Source organism: Toxorhynchites rutilus, chromosome 1, assembly GCF_029784135.1.
Source record: "Toxorhynchites rutilus septentrionalis strain SRP chromosome 1, ASM2978413v1, whole genome shotgun sequence".
Classification (NCBI taxonomy): Eukaryota; Metazoa; Arthropoda; class Insecta; order Diptera; family Culicidae; genus Toxorhynchites; species Toxorhynchites rutilus.
In genome coordinates this window covers 81,191,427-81,218,335 of record NC_073744.1, presented here as the reverse complement: position 1 = coordinate 81,218,335, position 26,909 = coordinate 81,191,427, and the positions used below count along the sequence as shown (strand labels likewise).

The 26,909-nt window shown below is 38.6% G+C and overlaps 1 protein-coding gene across 6 annotated transcripts in view; it reads left to right on the top strand.

Annotated features, from left to right (window-relative positions):
- Positions 1 to 26,909, top strand: part of LOC129778972 (sialin) — an 88,659-nt gene that overhangs the window by 47,249 nt on the left and 14,501 nt on the right. For 5 of the 6 annotated variants that reach the window (XM_055786196.1, XM_055786204.1, XM_055786188.1 and 2 more), the window contains one exon: positions 11,816 to 12,265. In XM_055786196.1, coding sequence (XP_055642171.1) covers positions 12,187 to 12,265 — 79 coding nt within the window. In that variant the 5' untranslated portion in view covers positions 11,816 to 12,186. Of the gene's footprint in view, positions 1 to 10,619; positions 10,643 to 11,815; positions 12,266 to 26,909 lie in introns of those variants that run through there. The other variant, XM_055786229.1, reaches the window with a different exon arrangement.

Sequence of the window (26,909 nt, the reverse complement as noted above, 5' to 3'; positions counted from 1 at the left end):
CACGTGAAGATTTGATCCACAAGGTCAGTCAACTTTATAAATCCCGATTGGGAAGTTGAGCTGGACGCAAAAAAAGGGACAGTTGGGGTTTTTGATGTCCCCTCGAGTGCTGGGTCGTTCGAAGGTGAACTATTCCCACGGAAGCCAGGAGGAACCTGATTTTGCTTGTCCGCTGCACTCGATATTTTAGGCAAGCTAACATGGGGTACCACCGATGGGACTTGTCGTTGAACTTTGGGAGTGGACACATTTTTGCGCCAGGAATTCCCTTTGAAAATAAACGGTGTGCCCTCGTTAGCTGTATCCGCTTCCAATTCGTCAACTGGCAGTGAAGCAAAGACATTGTTTGTTGGTAATGGTTGTTGTTGAGCCAGTGGGGGAGCGCCCTTTAAAATATCCGCGAAAGTTCATTTCGAGCGTTCCTTCAAAGAGCGTTTTTGTTTATCCCAGCGACTCTTGTAAGTTTCACAAGCTGAGAGCACGTGTGGGGATCCCCCGCAATATGGACATTTATGCTCAGTCGCACTGCAGGATTTCCCCTCATGTTGCTCTCCGCAAGTGGCACAGCGCTCCTTGTTGGCGCAATAAGCTGCTGTATGACCAACTGACTTGCATTTGTTGCAAGTCATGGGCTTTGGCACGAAGAGTCGCACCGGCAGCCTCAATTTGTCCACCATAACGTAGTCAGGGAGGGCGGCACCAGCAAAAGTGACTCGAAACGAGTCGTACGGCGTAAATTTCTTTTCTACTCCTTCCTGGGTAACTTTTCCAAGTTGGCGACATTCCAAGATTTTGACTTCCATCGAAGGAAGCCTCTTGAACCTGCCAACTCCCATACTTTCTATAGTTTTGCACGTCATACCCGTTTCAGATATAACGCCCCCAATTTCTACGTTATGGGAGGGAATAATAACTCGATATTCGAGGATGAAATGCTTATCAGCAACAATATCGTTCGCGTCCTTTCGGTTAGTCACGACAACTCGCAGTTTGTTCGGTCTTACTTTGCAAATTTCGGAAACAGAGGTGTATCTTTTCAGATCTGTCATAATCTGTACGACCCTCAAGGCTTTACCATTAGGTTTGGGCCGGAAAAAAACAACCCAAGGACCAGCGCCAGGCGCATCGTCCGGATAAACCCTGACACGGGGAGCGGATACAATAGGAGAGGAATTCGAGGACAAGGTTTGAGTGGGGACAGTAACATCAGAGGGGGGAAGGGATGTCGATGATTGGGTGGAAGTATTGGAGGAATCAGGGGAAAGGTTTGCAATCTTTTTTTTGGAGGGGGGCTTGGTAGTGTGAGTTGACTCGTCCCCAGAAGAAGAATCTTCGGGCATAGGAGTCCGTTTAAGGGACTTACTACACCCTGCTTGAGCAAGCGAGGGGGAGTCTGAAATGTCCATGTCTAGACCCCCACCCTCCTCCATTCTTAGAACGAACGATTATTAGCTTTACAATTTTTTTATCTCACTTGTAAAAAAAAATAAAAAAAAACTTAAATAAAATTAAAATAATCACATAAATTTGTTGTTCCGATATGCGCTCTGTTACCCTATTAAGGGAGACACAAAAGTCACGCGCTACGGAGACAACACAATAGCAGAAGTTTTTGTTGTACTCAACTGAGCGTCAACCACGTGTTGACGATGCCGTTATGGTTATTGGTCCACTACAGACGCCGATCCAGACCACTGCAGAGGCGCTGCTTCCTCGGTTCTGGCTGCTTTGGGCACTTTGGGCACTAATTCACCACAGAACACACGAGAAAAAAAAACCAACTCGTTGGGGAGAAGAGAAAAAAAAACTTCGAGAACAAAGCTTGAGGAGTGATGAATAGCACATCCAGCTCCATCAAGTTGTTAGCGAGGAATGAAGTCTTCACCGATTTGTAGAACTCAATATTCATATATGCATATGAGTGATCGGATTTACGGATTTTACAATCGACTTTTACACTCCTCAATTCATTCGCCTTGTCGCGAAACAATGGTCAAAATAAGTCATCCGTATTTGTGGTTCAATTTACTCTCTATCTGATCGGCATAATTCCGGAAATAATTCTAAATTGTTGAAATTTGAATGAAAATTATTATTCGATTTCTTTTTTTTTTTTTTTATCTGTATTTGAGTGACTTTCAACACATTTGGCTGGTTCGTCACTTTGCTTCCATTTTTGGAAGAATGTCGGGAGTGAGAATTGAACTCGTGACCTTTAGCGTGAGAAGTATGAATGTTACCACTACGCCAGATCGCCTCCATTATTCGATTTCGATTGGATGCTAAATTTGTTTTGAATGTGTTTGAATGCTAAATTTTGCGCGTTTATTCCACCCGAAAAACCATTATTATTTTTGCTTCATAGAAATGGAACATGGAGACCAATGTTGTTTACGTCGAATTGCGTGGCAAGGTTGTCACATTTGCTCAACTCGATTGGACTTGAGCTTGAACAGAATGCAAAATTGCGCTTTTTCCATTCAACAGAATACAACCAACAATATGTGGGGAAGAATACGATCGAACTTCATTTTGTGTTTGAACACACGCGCAATGTCATGACAATGTATTGCGCTTTGGCCTGGCTATAACTAAAGCTGTGTCGGCGTTGCTCATGATAGTGTCTCGCAAGTGAATGTATTATTCCTCGTACCGCTTTTGTTGATTGTGTAGTAAGAATTGCAGTCGTTCAATCTCTACCTTCGCGTATATGTCAACCATAAATTGTTGGCACAGCTTACGATATCTTGAATTGGCGTTTCTTGACCATGACAAATCACCATATGATAAACATAAAAATCCTTCGAGAGCGCCCTCTGTTTGTTTCGTCGCATGTTCATAAATATTAAATCAAAATGAGAAATGATGTTCATAATGATTTAGTATCTGTGACGGGGTTTCGTTGGTCTAATATTTATGCAAGAGATTTTTCGTTAAAGAAAACCTTCTGACTTGCACTGTAGTCACGCGTATTCTTGGGCTTGCCACTTCAAATACACTCAAGGCGTATTGTTCGTCATCGAAATCTCAACTATTTACTAACAAAAATGACGCAACTAGTACTACGTTGAGAAGGCAAACCTTGGGAACGTTAGTGCCATTGAAGAAGAACATAGCGAGGGTCGTATGAACGGTGTGTGTCAACGATGAATTCCAGATTATTGTTTTGACGTAGAACTACGTCTTTCATTAAGGGTGCCAAATCAGGAAACAGGTCACGTTTTTATGAAATAAAGTCAACGTTAATAACTATTTTTGCCGTGAATGGATTCTGGCGATTTACATACCAAACGAATCAGAAATTCCCTAAGATTTGTTTGATATGCTATACATTACAATCCCATAGTCTGTATATGATTTGAATTGATGAAAATTGGAAGCATTTCCATTTCCCCATATATTTGTTGTGTTCATTTGTGTGCTTTCCCGAAGAGAGTTGTCATTAACGAGCAACTTAACGACGAGCAACGAAGGGGAAATCGTTAGATGTAAAGTCTCCGCGAAGAAAGGAAAAGAAGAAGAACGAAGGGGAATATTTTCCTAGAGTATAAACAGTGGATCTTGCTGAGGCAAACTTCATTCTCCGTGAGGACACCGAGGGATCGAATGGTTTTCTCAAGGCAATGGGGGTGGAGGAGTAATATGAGGAAAGAGTAGAGATTTCCAAGAGCATTTTTGAAGGCTAGAGGCGAATGAACTGAAGAAGTTCAAAGTCTTTTAAAGTCAACAAGGAAAGGAAGGAAAGTCAAACTTTAAATATCGTTCTAGATACGAAACAATGAACATCGCTTGTTCTTCCTTGCTTTGCGCCATCATATGTCTTCGTTTCGAACTGAGCTGTGGACGCGACCAAATTACTGATGTCTCTGGCATTGCTATCATTGCATCAAACTGACGCCATTGCATTAATGTTTTGAGCAACACAATTTGTCAGTGATTTGGTTTCGCATGACGTTAGGAAGACTCTCTTCACAAAGGATGACAGCTAAGCTAATCTAGACTGGCAATATTAACAGAACGGGCTTCTGTTGAGAATTGCGCAAAACACAGATAGGTATGTGTATATTTAGATGCTTCAAGCCTTCGATATATGGATATTTGTATGCGTACGTGCGTGCTTCATAACCCGTACGTAAAAATAGTACATCTTCGCTACGCTGAAACCCCATTTGTAATGATAAATATAAACAAGGAGAGGAGATAGCGGGAGGGAATTATTTACACTAGGGTATTAATAATGAATCTCTGCTGAGGCAGGTGTTAAAGTTGTGCACCAAAAAATTATTTGGGAAATACCAAGTTATTTAATAAGTTATAATAAGTCATTAATTTATTTGGGTTCGCGTGCAGATAGAGTTTATTTCGCTTATTTAGTCTCCAATAAAGTAAATGTTGTTCTGGAATTTTGTATGTGATTTGGTTTCGCTTGCCAGTAGCAAAACTTTCTCCGCTAAGGATGACAGTTGCGCTTATCTCGAGCATATATTGTTCTGCGAGCACAAGAATGAATCATCACACAATTTTCGTCAAATGATTCTACAAATGAAAAAAACATTTCAGGTCGACCTGGAAGAATGGTTATTTCAAAATTTTCGTAGCATTATAAAATAATACCCGCAGTTATAAACAAGCGACTTGAATCAAACTACAGCGTAGTTCTACGTCAACAATGCGGTCGTGTCTTGAACACAACCTCCCATAATATTTTTTTTTGGTTTAAACTTCTTGTGTCACCGTGCTATCATGATTCCAGCAGCGCTTGTGCTTTGGATCTACACAAGTGCTCTCCAGCTGATGTTTTATCAGGGTTGATGGCAATAGCGTGATTGTCATTTTGTAATCCAAGCAAATGTGATTTGAAGAATTTCGATAACTCATTGTGCCCATTTAAAAAGGCTTCCAGCTCGTCGGAGATGCTCCCTGCTTTAGATGAATTGATGTTACTTGTGTATTTGTAAATGGATGTTCAACGAAGCGGGCGTTACGCCATCAGTCATTGAACAACTTAAATGAATGCGTTCTGTTGAAAAAACGAACAACGGTTAAATTATTAGAATATTTTTGACACAAAAATAATAAAATCGCAATTAAAAATAGGGAATTGGGGTCAAAATTTAAGGTTATATGTATGGTATGAAGTCAAATTTTTGAAAAAAAATATCCAGATCTTTTTTTCTGCATAGAGCCACCCTATTCGGTATTAAATGTATGGTTATCGGTATCCTACCGGTATCATATATAGTTTACAACCTATTCTCATACCTACCAAGTATTTTGAGTATAATTTCATCAAAATCGGTCGAGGTTCTACTGGAATAATTTCGCTCACTCTCAGTGTTTGTGTGTCCAGTAACTGAAATAGAACAAAAAAGAAAGCAATATAAAAAAAGGTGAATATTGTTCCCTTCACTTTCCATCATGCATTGGATGTGATTATGGATGTGACTGTTCATTTCTTTTCTAAACTTTACTCTTGTTTCGTTTCCTATAGATTTGTATAAGTATACCTTTGTGAAGCATTTTCAACTCTATGTGTGACCTTGTACGTGGGTATATACGTCATCCACTCATTAGCGTAGCTAATAGAGTGATATTAAGCCGGCTTAACGTTTCGTTATTTGCGTCGTTATCATCAGTGCTACTTCGAGACTTCGGATGAATAAATGCAAATCGTTCAGATGCTTCTCCGGGAATAAGGAATTAGCATCGTGAATTAATTATTCTCGTTCATGTTGTTTATTGATTTATAGAATTACATAAGCTGTTGCTGTTAATTATTTTGATCCTCATATTTAATAATGAACAAGTTGTAACAGAATTCAGAATTAAGGGAAAATAGATTTTAACAGTTCATTCTATGATACCTGGAGAACTTGTGGTGTTTTGAAGGAATCATTTCTAGTTTGTTCTAGGAGTGTTACAATTGGTTTTATTATTATAATTTATTATTTATTTATAATTTATAATTTTTTTTCAGTCAATATAAACGGCTCAAATCGATCCGTTCTTGATGCGCAAATAAACATTTGTGGTGATTGATTTGAATATTTAAATATTGAAATAAATTGTTCAATTTCAAAGTTTTTTCTTTCAATTGGGCCGATACATTATCGCCACATTTGTGCTCCCGTGGCCGAGTGGTTAGCGTCATAACTAACATGCCGGGGGTTCGGGTTCAATTCCCGTTCTGGTCGGGGGAATTTTTCGTCAAAGAAATTTCCTCCGACTTGCACTGTGATCACGCGTATTCTAGAGCTTGCCACTCAGAATGCATTCAAGGCAAGGCGTGTTATTTGGCATCTCAACTAAGTACTAATAAAAATGACGCAAGTAATACTATGTTGAGACGGCGAAGTTCCTCTAGGAACGTTAGTGCCATTGAAGAAGAAGAGATTATCGCCACATTTGATCGGATATGACAGAATATTGTACCATTTTTTCCGTTGATGCTGGTGATGGCGTGATCATTCGGCTCTACGAAATATACTGAATGTTCCTCGCTGTTTTTATGCAGTTTTGACTGACAAATGAAACACAAGCTGTGGGGTTTGCGATGTAGTTTTCGCTTTTAAGCAGGATTTGAACACCTAGCAATCTGCACCAATGCATGCAATATTCACTCGATTTAGTACAAATGCCACCGCAGCTTGATTATATGATGATGATGATGATGATGATGTTTTGAATAATAGAGGCTTTAAAAGGCCTATTAGAAAAACTTAAACTAGAGGTGGATGAGCTCTTCCAGATTGTCAAATCAAATCAAATGAAATTGTGTTGATATCAATAAATTTTTATTTTTACGTTTAATGAGTCTATAATGTATGTTTTAGCAACTTTAACATTGGTTAAGCAAATTGTATTGCAAAGCTCGGAAAACTGCCACGGCTGCCTCTGCTTTCAAAAATAGTAAACGGAAGAGTATTACATTCAATCTAAATGCCTCGACCAACGAAGAGAAGAGGTTCTCCATCGTGAATATGTAAAAAATACGGGTGGAGGGGGGGTGGTCAGTTTCGGACAAGGCTTGTAAAAACAAGTTGTACAATTTTCAACCAAATTAAAAATATAAGTAAGTTAGCAGCCCTTCCACCAACAGCTGTCATATGGTTTGACAGCTCCTGGCGTTTCGTAACTTTATAGCTTGAAGTTGTAAGTATTTTCCCAATACCTTTGTAAACGATTCAGAAATTAAAGTACACCATCTTAGTTAGTAACTAATATGAAATGAGAAAACATGCATACAACGGGGAAACAAAGGTAAATTTATTAGATAAAATTATGATTTGTCTTCGGTTGGTGCTGGGCACTTTCGGACATCGTTCACGGGGCACATTCGGACACTGTTTCATGCCACATAGAATTTATGTTTGATTGTGGTTCACTAACAAACAACAATTTCGTCTGATTCTCAGGACGGTACGAAACTTCAAAAAGAAAACCGATAAAACCAGCATTAACGAAGATGAGATGGAAAAAGCTATCGAACTAGTTTCGAACGGATCATCCAACTGGGATCTTTGGCTTTGTCAATTGCCCATCTAGCAGTTGGATGACGGGAAAACTTTTTTTGTGTTCATTATAGAGATTTTCAACATTAGGCTGGTTCATCATAGGATTGGAAAACTGTTTCTGAATGTTCTGGAACTTTTGAAAAAGGTAGCAAAAAGCAGCGTCAACGAATTTATTTTCATTGCATTTCGGAAACAATTAAATATTGCCGAGAAAATGGCATAATCCATGTATCTTTTCCACCTTATGCCACACATCGCTTACAGCCGCTGTTATGGACCCTTTCAAGCAATTACTCAGAGGTATAAGGACCCTCTATCGGAAATATTGTACCCTATTGTACCGGAATAGCTCAAAAATTTATGCCGACAACTTTCACCCGACTGTATCTATAACAGCAAAAAAGAGCTAACCAACAAAATTCTGTTCACCTAGGATGGCATAATAGGGAAATTTTTTATATTTAATTTTTTAGAAATTTCTAATTTCTCATTCATCACTGTTGCTCTATTCATGGCTATATTTCTTGAAAGAAATCTGCACAATTAATTCACATTACTTATCATAGTTTAAAAATTAAAATAACATTAAAACTCGCAGTTGCAGTCTTCAAAGGCGAAGTTTTCTCCAAAAATTCAGTTTTCTATTGATTTTTTTAACCTTATGCCGGATGTTTCCAGCATTTTCAATTGGTCTTTAACAAATGATATTCTTGGAGAAAACTTTGTTAAAATTGTTCCTAGTGACAATTTTTTGTTTTATTACAAATTATGGTCGTAAAACTGGATATTAAATAACTAACAATCTGAAAGAAAATATTAGAACGGAAACTTTAATGAAGAAAAACCTACTCTACTACTGATATGTTTTATTAAGGTTAGCATAGGCACCTTATAAAAAATTCACGGCAAAAGGTGGGATTATATATTTAATCCATTGCGTTTGGAGGTGACACTATCCTAAACCAGCTGGCGGGCGCCTAGGAATACCTAGGCGGGCGACCGGTAGATCGCGGACTACCGTTTGGCCATCCCTGCTATACACGATCTTGCAGGTATAGTTACACCGGCTTATAATGCTTCTTTCAATCCGAGTAATATTCCAGCTGCACCCAAACTAGCGTTGGCTGAAAACATTTCATCTTTGGCAGAAATAATACCATTTAGTGTGCTGGAGGGTCAAATGCACAAATAATGAGCTGTTTTAAAGGCTTACATTTTTTTTTGTATGAATGCGAGCAGACATCTCTTTCTGTTTTCTTTTCTCATTTCATTTGGGATTGTGCAAAAAAAACACGCGATGTCAATGGGAATCGAACCAAGGCCGGCTGGAATACAAAGCTACGACCACGCTATCCGTATAGCTGCCAGTGCTGTCAAACAAAAGCGTGATAATATTACACCTCATCATAAAATGAAGTTGGAAAGTGTTTTCTAGGAGGATTATAAGAACATAAACGAAACTATATCTTTCTCTGTCTGGACCGTGTATTTGGCAAACTATACGAAAAGCTTTCATATGCTTTCATTTAAATGTTTCGCTCGCATATTGGATCCAGCATATATATTATACAAATGATATACACGTATTGGGGAGTAGAACGTTTTCTGTTATTTCTCGGCTCATTTAATGCAATAAATCGGGATGCCATAACATGTGCTAAACATTAACTTTGGGTGTGGATTCAAAAGATTATGCATTCTCAAGAAACAAGTTTTTTCGGACAAGGATTTTGAATGCTCAAATGATTTCATCTACTGGAGCGGAAGTAGCAACTGACTCATCGGGTAATACAACAATGCTGCAAAACATTGCGTCTACAGCACAGAAAGATTTTACTTTGGCAACTTTGTCCCCGGAAAATGTTGAACCTTTTTCAACAACTTCAATGCAGAAAACCACCACTCGTGGACGGAAGAAAGCAAAATCACGAATTTTTATAAATAAATTTTTTTTTTCGTTGTCCGAAATTGCTCCAGGACTGTCCAAAACTGCCCCACACATGCGGTACATTCAGACAAAAAGACAACTTTCAAAAATTCGAATAAACCATTCGGAATTGCATCAACGCACATTTTCAACACGCATATATGATACATTGATGTTCAAATAACAACCAGGATGAATTCAGGATTGTTTTTGTAGTTTGCGAGAAATCTAGGAAAAAAGGTGTTCGAATGTGCCCCCCTCTTCCCTATGTAGACATCTCTCCATCTCACGTGTGCCAACACCTTTTTTAGTTGTTTAGATTGTTCGAGAAGCAAAACCACACATTAAACCCAAGCGTTCGAAATTGCGCAATTTTCGTGATGTGGCCGGTTTTCGTTTTCAATTTGTACCCCCAATATGTTTCCGAAAGACGTAATCCTACATTAAAAAATACGAAAAACATGGATATTGGCTGCGTATAATCACTTAACTGAATATCATTTTTATTAGTTCTTAATTTGTTCAGGCACCAACGGATTCATTTAAACTCAACCAGCACCACTTTCAAATTGATAATTAGCGCCTCGGTCATAATAGTACTTGATGGATCCCACTTCAATGACAATTGAATATGCAAATATCGGAATTAGAATAAGTTGTATACTGTAAACGATTTCCAATATCAGATTTCTTTTTTATATTATTCATGTATAAATAACTGAAAATTTCAGTAGATTATCAGAATCGGAATTATTGAAAATGGGAACGTGTTATCTTTCCAGTTCACAATCGAAGTGAATGCGTAGAAAAACGAGCAAGTAAAGTGTTACGTGTTTGCGACAAAGCAAATAATTCTATAATCATCATGATGATGCATTACAAACGCCGGAATTGTTGCTCTTTGCAAGCGACAGTGGTCATTTGTATTCATAAGGCCTGAAATACAATGTAATCAAAGCGTCCAATAAAATCGTAATAAAGATTGTGGCCGGCTGTATGACGGAACCCAGCGGGAATCACCCTCCACTCAATCACAGTAATAACTCCTAATTGATTCGCGTAGGAAACAGTCACAAAATGCCATGTGTATGTCAATGATAATTCTCGCATCTTGTTAGTAAGTGAAATATGATTGAGTACTGCACACGGAAAAATGTCGGCTGCTGGAGAACTGAGTTGAATTGAAGAAATAATTTACGGGGTAAGAGTTTGGGTGTTTGGTCATCTTGATATAAAATTTCAATGAACGAACGAATGGCCCAAGTTCATATTTCCGTCCCTTTTTATGGTATACTACCATGAAATAACCACGTTGGAACGTCGCAATATTAAAGTGGTCAGCGATACGATAAGATATGGTAAAATATGCAAACGTTTCGTTTGCAAGGTATTTTACTTGACACAGACGTTTCATAGATTCTTCAACCATTGGAAAAACTCGGGGGTGCAACAAATGTCAAGAAGCGAATACGATATTTTACGCTGCATTTCAGTTTTGTGTTTTGCGTAATCGGCAATCTGTAATTATGTACATACCTTCATACGTCGTTTGAAGAATTTGAATTTCCCTTTCGTTACACTCCGTTCCATATAACGTGCCATTAATGCGCGCATGGAAGTAACGGAGTGTACGAAGCCACTCTGGCATTGAGAAGCTATTCCAGAGTAGGTAATGTAAAATTGAAATGTTTAATTTCATAAGACGGTCGATTTTAAAGATAGACCCGATATCAAAGATTTCTGGAGCAGGATGGAGCACCATCCTCTTAATAACAACTTCCTCATCTTTTCACTATTCATAGAATATTTCGCAGATAAGTCAATTGTAAAGAAATACACTATTACATGAAACACAAAAACAAGCATTGGAAAATAAGTCATTTCGTGCGAGGGAATAGTATGAAGATCTACTCTTCTGCTCTGTGTATTTATATATTTTAATGTCTTCATTATTATCATCCATACGCTCGCCCATACAATAAGCACCTTGTTCACTGCTCACGTGAGTCACATTTCATCCAATTCGAAGTTCAATGTCTGGCTAGATGTCACCACGCAGAAACTGGATTTATCGAATCCACTGTTCATTGTTGTTGTTATTACGACACAATTTGGCATTGAATTGAGGGGGTTTTATATATCATCGACGCTGAGAATGAGTGCGACCTACTTAGTGCTGGTGTTAACAGTTTGACTTGCTTCATTTGATAAATGCACGTCAAGAAGGCGGAATTCCCCACATCATATGACGCGTTTTTTTAAATACGAGAAACTCCATCCAACGAAGCGTCGCAAAACATGTGACTAATACGGGTCTCTGACATTATTTGATAACTCATGAATCACTGATAGGTTTTTCTTCTTCTTCTTCCAGATAACTGGGGCGTGAGACTAAATGCAATTGTGGCCTGTTTTGCTTCAAGAATTACTGTAAATCAGAAGCATTAATCATCATTCCTCGCTACGCAGTTCACCCTGGGTTGCAACCGTATTTTCACGCTTCAGAATCTGCCCAATGTCGAGTAGATTCCAACAGAAGACGGTGCCAAAGCGGCCCGCCACAGCGAAACCAACCTCAAGCAATCACCAATCCAAACGAAATCTACCAAAGATTAGGAGCAGCTTCATTCGGAGTGCGTGATTTGCCCTTTCGCGATTGTTTTCGCGCTAACATTGGAGTCGAAAGTTTTACATTAATTTTAAGTTTCCCACGTCTGGGTGCCTGAATCTATAAGTGTTATTGAAATGGAGGACAGAGATACAACCTTCTCTCCGAAGCTAAGAACAAAGGTTCCGAAGGTGGGATGCTTACGGATGATTACAGGTGAGTTGGTAATTTCTATTAACAGTGGTATACGATAAGTACCTGGTCTATCTATACACTGCGTTTCGCAACTATAGAACCACACATTTTTTCTGAGTTTCCAGAGACATGTAAGAGGTCGGTTGAATTGAAGTATATAGTGTAGGATATAACAACTATCTTCAATTAATAGACTGTCCCTTTGAACTTAATTGTTGTGTTCAGGCGTGAAACACAAAAAACATAAAATTCCAGTATTTGATAACTATAGAACCAGATGGAAAAACTCTTACACCTTTACAAGATTAACGTCAATTTCACATGAATTATAATAAGTTTCTAAATCATAGGTCATCTTTAGTTCTCAATCAGTTCGAATAAACCATTTGGGGTGGTTTTGACCAAGTTGCACCATGTTGTAGTGTGTATCTCGTTCTACACAGAAGATATTGCTTATTTAAGCTCTTCAAATCACTCATACTGTTTGTAAGCTGCATCTACTATTCGTACGATCACTCTTCATAAGTTCTTGATGGGTAAGCTGACCAGTCCAGAATTTGAAGTATCTATTCATTAAACTATGCCATGATTTTCCGGATTTTATGAATTGATGCCAAAATACCCAATTATCACATTGTTTTTTTTATGTAAAAACAGCAGTAAATGATTCTGAATTACTTCTTTACACTTCTGACTGTTCATTCTTGTTGATGGTAAGCTACCTAAACCAGCCCTTTTTGAGAAAATTCTCTCCAACCATAAATATTTCATCTCCAAAGCTGCGGGTCCAAAAACTAATGTGGAAGCTAATGCCATGGGTTTCACCATTTCAGGAGAACTTCTCTGATAAAAAGAAATCCAACTGGAATAGAACTTCTTCATGGAAGGACTTAAAGGGTGTGTCACATCAAATTGCATCACGAAAAAAACGCTGTAGAAATTCGCCCAGTAGACCGATCCTTTTGAAAATTTTAGACAGTAAAATAAAAACTATTAAACAACTTTTGGCATTTTCTTTTTATTCATACTTCGAGCCCAAGTCCGTATGCTCGCACCTTCCTCTTTACCCCGTCCATAAGGTTCTGTACAACGTCAGGTTGTAGTTTTTTTTTAACAGAAATCCATTTTCACTTGAAGTCCGCCTCCGATTTGACAACTTTTGGGTTCTTCCGGAGGGCCTGCTTCATAATCGCCCAATATTTCTCTATTGGGCGAAGCTCCGGCGCGTTGGGCGGGTTCATTTCCTTTGGCACGAAGGTGACCCCGTTGGCTTCGTACCACTCCAACACGTCCTTTGAATAGTGGCACGAAGCGAGATCCGGCCAGAAGATGGTCGGGCCCTCGTGCTGCTTCAATAGTGGTAGTAAGCGCTTCTGTAGGCACTCCTTAAGGTAAACCTGCCCGTTTACCGTGCCGGTCATCACGAAGGGGGCGCTCCGCTTTCCGCAAGAGCAGATCGCTTGCCACACCATGTACTTTTTTGACAAACTTGGATAGTTTCTGCTTGCGAATCTCCTCCGGAACGCTGAATGTGTCCTCTGCGGAGAAGAACAACAGGCCCGGCAGCTGACGAAAGTCCGCTTTGACGTAGGTTTCGTCGTCCATTACCAGGCAATGCGGCTTCGTCAGCATTTCGGTATACAGCTTCCGGGCTCGCGTCTTCCCCATCATGTTTTGCCTTTCGTCACGGTTAGGAGCCTTCTGAACCTTGTATGTACGCAGGCCCTCCCGCTGCGTGGTCCACTGGACGAATGAACTTGACAAATTCAGCTTATTGGCGACATCCCGGACCGAACTTCTCGGATCACGTCTACACTGCTTAACTACGCGCTTGTGATCTTTTTCACTGACGGAGCATCCATTTTTTCCGTTCTTCACCTTCCGGTCGATGGTTAGGTTCTCGAAGTATCGTTTTAGTACTCTGCTGACCGTGGATTGGACGATTCCCAGCATCTTACCGATGTCCCGATGTGACAACTCCGGATTCTCGAAATGAGTGTATAAGATTAATTCACGACGCTCTTTTTCGTTCGACGACATTTTTCCAAATTTACGAAAAATTGACAGTGAAGCATGGCCAACGTGATCTATACACTCTTATCTGATTATAAGCGAAAGCTGAAGATATAATTCCTAAAAACAAAATTTCTACAGCGTTTTTTCCGTGATGCAATTTGATGTGACACACCCTTTATCAGATCACAACCATATCAAGAAGTTATGAGGAGTGATCGTACGAAAAGTAGATGTGGCTTACAAGCATTATGAGTGATTTAAAGAGCTTAAACGAGCAGTATCCTCTGCGTAGAACGAGATACACACTACAACATGACGCAACTTGGTTGTAATCACCCCGAATGGTTTATTTGAACTGATTGAGAACTAAAGATGACCTATGAATTAGAAAGTTATTGTAATTCATGTGAAATTTACGTTAATTTTGTAAAGGAGTGAGAGTTTTTCCATCTGGTTCTATAGTTATGAAACACTGGAATTTTGGTTTTTTTTTAATGTTTCGCGCCTGAACACAACAATAAAGTTCAAATGGCCAGTCTATTAAATGAAGATAGTTCTTATATCCTATACTATATATTAGGCTGTCCTGCGGTATTTCCGCGAGGTGTCGTTGTAAGCGCGTAGTTCTAGTTGTATTCATTGTATCGAGTCATACTATAGCTTGTTGGAAAGGTATATATATAGTCCTATAATATATATATATATATATATATATATATATATATATATATATATATATATATATATATATATATATAGTCCTATAATATATATATATATATATATATATATATATATATATATATATATATATATATATATATATATATATATATATATATATATATATATATATATATATATATATATATATATATATATATATATATATATATATATATATATAAATCGCTATAATATAGTCCTTGACAGTGTTTTGTTTGGTTAAGTCGTTCGTGAGTTATAGTGTCGCAAATATGGAGAAAAATAAAGAGAAAATCCGACATATTTTACAGTACTACTATGACAAAGGCAAAAATGCATCTCAAGCTGCCAATCAAATTTGTGCAGTTTATGGACCCGATACAGTTTCCATTTCCACCGCACAACGATGGTTTCAACGTTTTCGTTCTGGTGTAGAGATCGTCGAAGATGCGCCACGCTCCGGAAGGCCTGTCGTCGAAAATTGCGACAAAATCGCTGAATTAGCCGAGAAAGACCGGCATAGTAGCAGCCGTAGCATCGGCCAAGAGCTGGGGATAAGTCATCAAACCGTTATTAACCATTTGAAGAAGCTTAGATTCACAAAGAAGCTCGATGTATGGGTGCCACACACGTTGACGCAAAAAAACATCTCTGACCGTATCGACGCATGTGAATCGCTGCTGAATCGCAACAAAATCGACCCGTTTCTGAAGCAGATGGTGACTGGCGATGAAAGGTGGGTCACTTACGACAACGTGAAGCGCAAACGGTCGTGGTCGAAGCCCGCTGAAGTGGCTCAGACGGTGGCCAAGCCCTCATTAACGGCTAGGAAGGTTCTGCTGTGTGTTTGGTGGGATTGTCAAGGAATAATCTATTATGAGCTGCTTCCCTATGGCCAAACGCTCAATTCGGACCTGTATTGCCAACAACTGGACCGCTTGAAGGTAGCACTCATGAAGAAGAGGCCATCTTTGATAAACAGAGGCCGCATTGTCTTCCATCAGGACAACGCCAGGCCACACACTTCTTTGGTGACGCGCCAGAAGCTCCGGGAGCTCGGATGGGAGGTTCTTTTGCATCCGCCGTATAGTCCGGACCTTGTACCAAGTGACTACCACCTGTTTTTGTCCATGGCGAACGAGCTAGGTAGTCAGAAGTTAGCCACAAAAGAGGCCTGTGAAAATTGGCTATCCGAGTTTTTTGCCAATAAGGAAGCGAGCTTCTATAACAGGGGTATTATGAAGTTGGCATCTCGTTGGGAACAAGTCATCGAACAAAACGGCGCATATTTGACTTAAAACAGATGATTGTAACTAATTTTATGAACAAATGAAAATTAAAAAAAAAATACCGCAGGACTTTTTTGACAGCCTAATACTTCAATTCAACCGACTTCTTACATGTCTCTGGAAACTCAGAAGAAATGAGTGGTTCTATAGTTGTGAAACGCAGTGTATTAGGTGCCAATGAAGATTATCATCTCGAATTTCAAAAATCTTCCATTTTCATTTTCATTGGCACCCTAAACCATATGTTTTGCTTCGTATTCCGAAAAAAAGACTGAGTCCCAGAGTTTCGATTTTTGATAAAACTTTTTTTCGAGATGATAGTAGATCTCGACGTTTCATGCAATTGTAAGACATTCGGCATCAATTTTTTTTTGAAAACCCCGATTTTCTTTCTCCCTCCTTGGGCTATTTTTCGATTTACATGATACATGATTTTTTTGCGATGTCAAAATGGCTTAAAAATGTATAAAACGTAGAGATCCGATGTCATCTCGAAAAAAAAATTTTGGCCGAAAATGGACCTTCTGGGACATAGCCTGAGTGACAATGAATGTATGGAAAACATTTCATCATCGAATTCGAAGGACCGACCATGTACATTTTGTTTATTGGTCTAAAAAATGATCTGTGCAAAATTCCAACTCAATCGAACATGATTTAGGGGTGCCTCAAAGCACTCAAAATTTTATTTTTTTGGCCACTCAAAAGGTTGATTTTTGGCCAAAATTTTCGAGTTAACACCAGATCTCGACGTTTCATGCAATTTTAAGACATTTGGTACCAATTTTTTTTTTTTGAAACCCTTGGGAGATTTTCGAGGGTCAAAATACCAAAACTTTGAGCGTGTCTAAATCATGTTCGATTGACCTAATGAAAAACCCTTGAGACATTTTCAAGGACCAAAAATCAAAACTTTGAGCGTTTTGAGTAGGGATACCATCTGGTCGGAGTTGAAAATCAGGACACCTGTCACGGTTACGATTATGACCAGACCTTTGTGATTCTTTGAGATATCTACAGTCAATCGGAAAATTTAGTGTATAAACTTGGTTCGGTATTTTTATGTTTTTGGGGTTAAAAATTAAATAATTGAAAACGGCTTATATTAATGTATAATCGATACTTTTTACTCTCATGTAGTAATAATGAAAAAAATTAAAAGGTCACATTTTTACTTCGTGTTATCACCACCACCACCACCACGATAAAACCCACAAAAACCTTCAATTCAGACGTGGCGAAATTGAGTGTACAGTTCAAGATTTTTCATAAAAAAAAAGTTAAATCTATTCAGAAATGTTAAAAGATAACAAAAATCAATCCCCTAGTATTTCGTGTGGCCCTATTTGGCATCCAGCACTGCCTGCAAATGCCGTGGCTTCAATTCAGCGAGATTTCTGGTTGCTGTAGATGGAATGCACATTCCGATCTCTTCAAACGCTTTTTTGAGTTCTACTTTGTTCCGTGGATATGATATGCTGATATACTTTTATTTTTTAGTGAGTAAATATTCAGTCCACAACACGGACTATGAATACAGATAAATTCTGAATACAGATTTTTCTGTAATTGACTAAAGTGCTACAGGTTTTTGGGAAAAAATAATAACGATCAAACGATCCGGGGACACGCTGGCTTTTCCACTACTGGGAGTGTTTATACAATCGTTATCAATCCACCACATTCCTCAACATCGGCTAAACAATTTTTCTCTCAATTCAATCTTAATAAAACGAAGATTAAAAGTATATACTAGGAACAATAACAATCAAAGGAATGTTAGCTGCTGGAAATTATGTCGAGCTAAACAAAAAAGATACATATTCCACAGCAGATAACATCTAAATACATCAAAGCGATATATGAAACTTTTAGGAATGAGAATATTTAATAATCTTTATAAAGTTGTTTGGGAAGCCGCTTCAGATGAATACCAAATCGAAATTTTGATCAAGAATAATCTTCGGGGCACGATAAATAAATAAGCGGTTTTGCTACAGATACCTAAAACAACCGTTCATGTGGATCTGGTAAAACTTGGTTACGTAAATCGTTACGATGCGTAGGTTCCACAGAATTTGACAAAAAAACTTTTCATAGATTGCATCTCGGTCTGCGATACACTTCAAAAATGAAAAAAAACCGGTTTGAAGCGAATCGTGACGGATTATGAAAATAAATCATTTTAGTAGCATTTAGCGACTGAAAACTTTGGGTAAGCGAAATAATTAGCTTACCCCAAAGCCGATCTTTACCCGAAGAATGTCATACTCTTGGAGTGGTGGGATTGGGAAGGAATTCTAGATTATGAGCTTCTACCAAGCAATCAGTCGATACATTCCCACAACTACCGTTCCAGAATCAGAACGATCCAGAACCAAAGTCCATAATTAGTAAACGTGTATTTTTGTCTTCTTGACCACACTACAAATTATTTTGGAGTCTGGCTAGGAAGTGCTATTCCACCAGCTGAACTAATCGGCTATTGCACCTTCAGATTATTTTTGGATCAGGTTCAAGTCCTTGCAAAGTTTACTCAAAGGCAAAAACTTCGACTTTATGGACAGCAAAAAATACCGTGAACAGTTTTCGATGTAAAAGCAAACACATTCTGGGAGGATAAAATTTTTAAGTTACATGAAAGATGGCAAATGATCGTGCATTTATCTGTCTATAAAAACGATGCTTTTGTTTTCTCATAAATCGTCACGAATTTTGCGGACAATTCCATATGAGCTAACCGGATTTCTTCCTGATTTATGACAATTATAGTTCGCAACCGTGCTTAAAAGGTTAATTTGTTTGGAGAAATTTAGGGTGTATACTCAATTTTGCATTGCTCCGAATAGAGATTGTTTTCAACGTTTATTAATAAATAATTAGCAAAAAAGCTTTTCGCCAAATTTACTTGCGCGCATAGTGTGTTATTAATATGCATCAAAAGAAGAAATGTATTCTAAATATTCTGCGCCAAATAAATGGAGAGTATCGTCAAGTAGCATCTGTATACTCAATTTTGTGATTAATTGTAAATATACAAAAATAAATTTCTGTCTGTTTTTCTATCTGATTCTTATGGACTTATGGGAACAACTGAACCGATCAGCGTGAAAATTTGTATGTAAAGGTTTTGGGGGCCGGGTAAGGTTCTTATGATGGTTCGAGATCCCTCCTCCTCTCTAAGGGGGTGGCTGCCATACAAATGAAACACAAATTTCTGCATAGCTCGAGAACTAATCAAGCAAATGGAGCCAAATATAGCAAGAAAAGGATTTATTTATATAGCGATTTGACACTTCTTCCCATTTTCTAAGTGAGAGCTGCCATACAAATGAAATACAAGTTCCTGCATTCCTTGAGAACTAATTAAGCAAATGGAACCAAATCTGGCATATGGAACCAAATCTGGTATATGGAAAATTTAGGGGGCAATGTATGTTTCTACGATGGTTCGGCAATGCTCCCCCCCTCTCTAAGGGGGTGGCTGCCATACAAATGAAACACAAATTTCCGCAAAACTCGAGAACTATTCAAGCAAATGGAACCAAATTTGGTATATGAAGGTTTTAGGGGCAATATTTTTTTCTATGGTGGTTCGACACTCCTCCTCCTCTCTAAGTGAAGGGGGCTCGAGAACTAATCAAGCAAATGAAACCAAATCTGGCATATGGAGGTCTTAGGAGGCAATAAATGTTTCTATGATGGTTCGGCAATTCTCCCCCCTCTCTTAGGGGGTGGCTGCCATACAAATGAAACCCAAATTTCTGCATAACTTGAGAACTAATCAAGCAAATGGAGCCAAGTTTGGCATGTGAGAGTTTTTGGGCACGAGAAATGTTTCTTTGACGGTTTGACATACCTCCCTCCTCCACCATATTTCAACTAACCATATTCCAACCAAACATGACAAATGAAAATTTACGGAAAACTCTGAAAGAAAAAAAATCGAAAAACTCCCGCATGTTCTGAAATAACTTCGTGATAAGCGTTTTTAGAGGAAATGGATTTTCAGCTGAAAAGACGTACTTCTATATCTTCTAACTATATCAATAAAAATGAATCGCCAAATGTGTTGGTAAGCGCAAAATTCGAGTCCTGTTTGAGCTGTCTTAATTTGTAAAGTAAATTGTAAAGGGTCAATGAATAGTCCTGCGATTGAACCCATAAACGTTCGCTTTGTGAAGAAACGTGAATGTTTGAAAGTATTGATAACAGAAAATCCATTTTGAGCGAGACGAAGTTTGCCGGGTCAGATAGTAAATAAATAAAAAAACACGCGAAATTTATTCATTCAACATATTTCTTGGGCGGTCCATGCGGTGAAAATAATCCGGAGATGATGGCTTCTGTCTTTTTACGAGCACAAGAGTTTTTTGGCGGTTTCAGAGTCATCGAACATCAAGTGCAATAGTACCAAAGTACAAGCCACGGCTGTGAAACGCAAGAGCTCCTTGTGCAGGCCAAATTTTGTGAGCGGCTGGATTTCTGTACCACATAGTTCATCGTGGATGTGGAAATGGATGCAAATTGAATATTCTGGAAATGTTTCGGTGTTTAGATAAGCCTTTTCAAATCAGATCTGGACGTTTTATGTCTTTTTAGGTCATTTGGCATCGAAAAAAATCAAAACTTTGAGCGCTTTGAGGTACCCCTAAATCATGTCCGATTGAGCTGAAACTTTGCACAGGTCATTTTTTTGGGCCAATGAACAAAATATACATAGTCAGTTTTTGAAATTTGTTATGACAATTTTCGCTGTCGCTAGTATATATAATATTTCAAATAATATTACCAAAATAATGAAATTTGAAAAGATACCACTGAATTCCGAATTCGAGTCACTGTATGTGCTCCTAAAAATAAAAATCATTCCCAACAGAATGATTAAAATCATGTTTTCATTTGTTTCGATGAAGAGAGAGACGCCCGATGATACAATAGCAAAAAAAAAGTGGCGGGTATCGAAAAGTATACTGCGGATATGAGGCGACCCTGCGAACAATTGTTCTCAGTCTTGCCCGTGCATTCACAACTTGTTGGGTGAACTGTTTATCTTAGCACGATTGATTTCATCGTTCGTCCCGACAGTACACAGATTCCCACCATCAGCGTTCTGTCGATTGATGGATGGAAGTGGACAAGAGTGTGAAACCATACTTTTTGTTCTTGTTCGCGAAATAGGGATACTGAATGTCCCAAAAACGGTATTGTTAATGTAAATGTAATATATAATCGAAGTGTGAAAAGGTTTGGGAATTTAGACAAAAATATGCGAAGCAACAGTTTCCTGAACTGAAATACAGTAGAATCTCGATTATCCTCGGAACTGGGCGACAAAGTCACTGCGGATGCGATGAAAAATGACTAACTATGGAACTAACCTTCGCGGATAATCAAGGTTCTGCTGCACGTTGATTTGCTGTTTGAATAAATGCATCTTAAATGCAACTTCTGAATATTTAAGTGATGAATCAGTATGTGGTGACAGATTTCCTTATTTTACCATCGCGGATAGGTGAGAATTTCCATTACTTTGAATCAGTTTATGAAAAAATTATTTGGAAATGGCTCGGTTTGGAAAACGGAAACGAGAAACGTTCGACGATTGAATAGGTAAAAAGTGGCGGGAATCGAAATGTACAGCAAGTATTGAGACATCTTAAAAACAACATGGAATGTATCCGTTACTCAGTCTTGTGTCCTACCTTAAACGACTACTATTAGGAACTGTTTACCTTAGGTACGAATGATTTTTTCGTTCCACTCGCAGATACACAGATTCCCACCAATCATTTGTGCTGCAATTACAATTTTATGCGAACTTCCCCATCTGTGTTCTATCGTTCGATGAACGGGAGTTCATTTGTTATTTAGGTTTTGTTGTCAACTAGGGATATTGAACGCCTCAAAAGGAGCACTGATCCCTCTGGTGCTTTTTGTATATTAGATTTGCACAGCGCCGATACCGTAAGCAATAAGATACAGTTAAACCTATTTTTGTGGAGTATATGAAAAAAAACTTGTTTGACGAAGTTATCGGACTTTTAGCTTTTTTTCGATCTTCAATACGTATTTCATCGCACAACAAGGTATTGTGTTAGCCGATTACCAATCACATGATTTGTTTTGTTTGGTTGAACGTGTAAGTAGGCGTCACCCTGTATAGACTGAAAACTATAGCGAGATACCCTTCTGAATCATATTTCGGACGCATGTGATAGGTATGTGATGCAGAAAATAGATCTCAACTTTATGCACAGGTATTATTTGGTTGATATTTTTAATAAATTAGTTCAATATGCTTTTAAGCTTTCTACTTTGGTACCTATTTGATTGAAAACATAAAAAAACATCGAATAAAATGCTTTTAAAATCAAGCGAATAAGAATCAAACTTCGGACACTATTTATAAAAAAAAATCAAATTTCGGACAGATTAGATTCAAATTTCGGACACTTTATTTTGTAATTTTTTGAACGAAAATTACATTACACTTTACTATATTTTATAGTTAACTGCGAAACACTTACCAAGCAATCACAGTAACCTGATAACGATGATGAGAACTGATTTTTTTTTTATTAAATCGTTTATTTTTACAGGCTCAGTTACATAAGTTTAAAGGAGCCAAACTCCTGACTGTATTGTTACAAGTATATATAAACATTTTTCCTTAATTCTAAAGTTAATTGTGTAGAAAACCGATTACTCGCGGTCTACTCGAGTTTAGAAGGGTGACATATTTTCTTCAGGAAAAGGAAGGGATAAAAGGATATGTTGACAATGTTCACTCTCACATTCACACTCACATTCATTACACTCAATTCTTAAGCCTATCTTATATCTAATATGTATTTACATTTCACCTTATTCTATTGTTAATAAGAAGGGATTTGATTTCTCGCGAAGGAAAAGGAAAAGGAGAATATAAGGATATAAGGACAATCAGACACGAAGATCGATAACTTTTAGGAAGACATATATTTGGGACATGTAATCAAGGTCTAAACCAGCCAACACATCTCTCACCGGCACATTGGGCTGCCTTCCTCTAGCCCGAAGAGAGTTTTCTAAATTCGATCTGGCAACAAGATACTCCTCGCACGACCAAACAACGTGTTCGATGTCGTGGTAACCTTGGCCACAGGCACAGATATTGCTGTCTAGAGGTGTGCAAATCAGCTCATCATGATGAACAGCTCTGATCATATCAGCTCATCTAAATGAGCTGTTCTTTATGAACAGCTCTTCAGCTCAGTTGTCAGTGCCGACTTTCAATTTGGGTCCCAAACTCGATAGCCACGAAGCCAGTTTGAAAATGTTAAAATTCAAATGAAATTTTTCACACCATATTATTAATTACTTGAAACACGTATTCCAGACTATTATTTACAACAGACTCGGCGAGTACAACATTTCCGACATTTTTACTGAGGCTTTACATTACAATAGAAAGTTTTCTTCAACAAAAAAAAAATCTTATGAGATTTTTGCACCGCCTGCAAACAAAGTGTTTTTCATTGAAATAGAATACTCATTTGATACACAGAAGTTAATTTTCATTAATAATTTGAATTTTAAAAACGTGTTCATTCTGCCTGAGAGCCAATTATTATTTTTGGCGCCCCCTAAACTGGTAAACAAAGCTCAATGCCGTCAACGCGAATATAACAGTTGAAAAGACGAGGGACAAATGAAACTAAACTGATGTCTTAACACGAAGAGCGAGAGACGGTCAGTTCATTTGAATCTTACAGCTCACACACTCTCTTCAATTCTACAGCTCTTTTCTCTCCTTCATCATCATCAAAGTGAGCTGAAGAGCTGTTTGATTTTTTTTGCGAGCTGTTCCGCGTCAACTCACTTCAAAGAGTCGATTCTTCGGAACAGCTCATGAGCGGATGGCACATCTCTATTGCTGTCGGCAAGATCAAAACGAAAGAGTAGCGCGTTCAACGAACAGTGATTGGACATGAGTCGGGAGAAGGTGCGAATAAAGTCCCGACTCAAGTCCAGACTTTTGAACCATGGTTTAAGGCTAACCTTAGGGATAATTGAGTGGAGCCACCGGCCCAATTCATCTTCGTTCCATTTGCGTTGCCAGTTAACGATGGTATTTTTACGAACTAAAGAATAAAATTCATTGAAGGCGATTTGACGCTGATAAATTTCGCCTTCAATTGCACCTACCTTTGCTAATGAGTCAGCCATCTCATTACCCGAAATTGAGCAATGTGGAGGGACCCAGACAAAGGTAATGACATAACAGCGTCTGGTTAAAGCACTCAAAATTTCTCGTATTCTCTCAAGGAAGTACGGCGAGTGCTTTTCCGGCCTCACTGAACGGAAAGCTTCGACAGAGCTAAGACTATTCGTTACAATGTAATAGTGTTCAACAGGTCGTGAGGCGACGCTGTCCAGCGCCCAGTGTATTGCTGCCAATTCAGCAATATATACTGAGCAAGGATACTGAAGACTGTGTGAGGTGCTAAAAAATACGTTGAACACTCCAAATCCTATGGACTCATTCATAGAGGACCCATCAGTAAAATACATATTATCACAATTGATACGCCCATACTTTGCATTGAAGATCGTAGGAACGATCCCCGATAGAAGGTAATCTAGAATATCATGGATTTTCTCCTTCATGAACAGATCAAAATGTACAGAGGAATTGATGTAGTCAGGGAAACAAACACGGTTGGGAATATACGAAGAAGGATCAACCTGCATGGAGATGAATTCATGATATGAGCTCATAAATCCAGAATGAAAATTTAGCTCGCTCAGTTGCTCAAAATTTCCGATCACCAATGGGTTCATAACTTTACACCGGATGAGGAACCGAAGAGATAATAAATTGAAGCGATCTTTTAGTGGGAGTACGCCTGCCAAAACCTCGAGGCTCATGGTATGCGTTGAGGGCATACATCCCAACGCAATACGGAGACAAAGATACTGAATTCGTTCGAGTTTAATGAGGTGTGTTTTGGCAACTGATTGAAAACAGAAACTGCCATACTCCATCACTGAGAGAATAGTTGTTCGATACAACATTATAAGATCTTCGGGATGGGCTCCCCACCAGGTGCCGGTAATTGTACGGAGAAAGTTTATTCATTGTTGACATTTTTTACTCAGATACCTAATATGGGCCCCCAAGTACATTTGGAGTCGTAACAGACCCCAAGATACTTGAATGACATAGCATGAGTGATCGGTTTACCCAAAAGTTGAAGCTTTGGTTTTGCTGGTCTATGCTTTCTAGAAAAAACCACCATCTCTGTTTTCTCCGTGGAGAATTCGATCCCTAGCCCAATGGCCCAGGTTGAAAAATTGTTCAAAGTGTCTTGTAAGGGTCCTTGCAGGTCGGATTCGTTTGATCCTACGATCGACACCACTCCATCATCTGCAAGTTGTCTTAGGCTGCAATTTTGTGGGAGGCAATTGTCGATGTCGCTTACATAGAAGTTGTACAAAAGGGGACTTAAACATGAGCCCTGGGGGAGGCCCATGTAAGAGAACCGACTTACTGCAGAATCTCCGTGAGAAAAGTTCAAATGTTTCTCACAAAGCAAGTTATATAACATATTATTCAATAGAGGCGGCAGACCCCGAGAGTGTAATTTGTCTGACAAAACCTCTATTGAAACAGAATCAAAGGCCCCCTTTATGTCCAAGGATACTGAGGCCATTTGATTTTTTTTGGCGTAAGCCATTTGAATTTCTGAAGAAAGCAACGCAAGACAATCATTCGTCCTCTTGCCCCTGCGGAACCCATATTGTGTATCTGAGAGTAGGCCATTCGTTTCAACCCATCGATCAAGGCGAAACAAGATAATTTTCTCCAACAATTTCCGTATACAAGACAGCATTGCTATTGGGCGGTACGAATTGAAGTCGGACGCGAGCCTTCCGGGTTTTTGAATAGCTATAACTCTTACTTGTCTCCAATTATCTGGAACAATATTATGCTCCATGAACCGATTGAATAAAATCAACAAGCGATGTTTCGCCACATCAGGGAGGTTTTTCAAAAAGTTGAACTTAATTCTATCCGTTCCTGGAGCCGAATTGATACAAAAAAGGAGAGCAAGGGAGAATTCTACCATCGAAAACTCGGAATCAAGATCGTACCTATCTTGAGGTATATCTTGAACAATTTTTTGCACAGGAGCGGAATCAGGACAAACCTTCCGTGCAAAATTGGAAATCCATCGATGTGAATATTCTTCGCTTTCATTCGTTGAAGAGCGATTTCTCATGGCTCGACCACTTTTCATAATTTTTTCATTGACGTTTCTCGTGACAAACCTCCCACGAAATTTCGCCAATAAGCACGTTTTTTCCCTTTGATCAAGTTTTTAAATTGATTTTCAAGGTCCAAATACGATTGAAAATTTTCAATGGTTCCACGTTTCCGAAAAGCTTTGAATGCGTTCGATTTATCCTGATAAAGCTTGGAACATTGGCTATCCCACCATGGATTGGGAGGCCTTCGACGAATAGTGGAGCCTGGGATGGGTTTCGTTTGAGCGCGAACCGCGCTGTCATAGATCAAACGAGAAATGAAGTTATACTCCTCCAATGGAGGAAAACCATCGCTGGAATTGATGGCTAGAGCAATCGCGTCCGCATATTTTTTCCAGTCA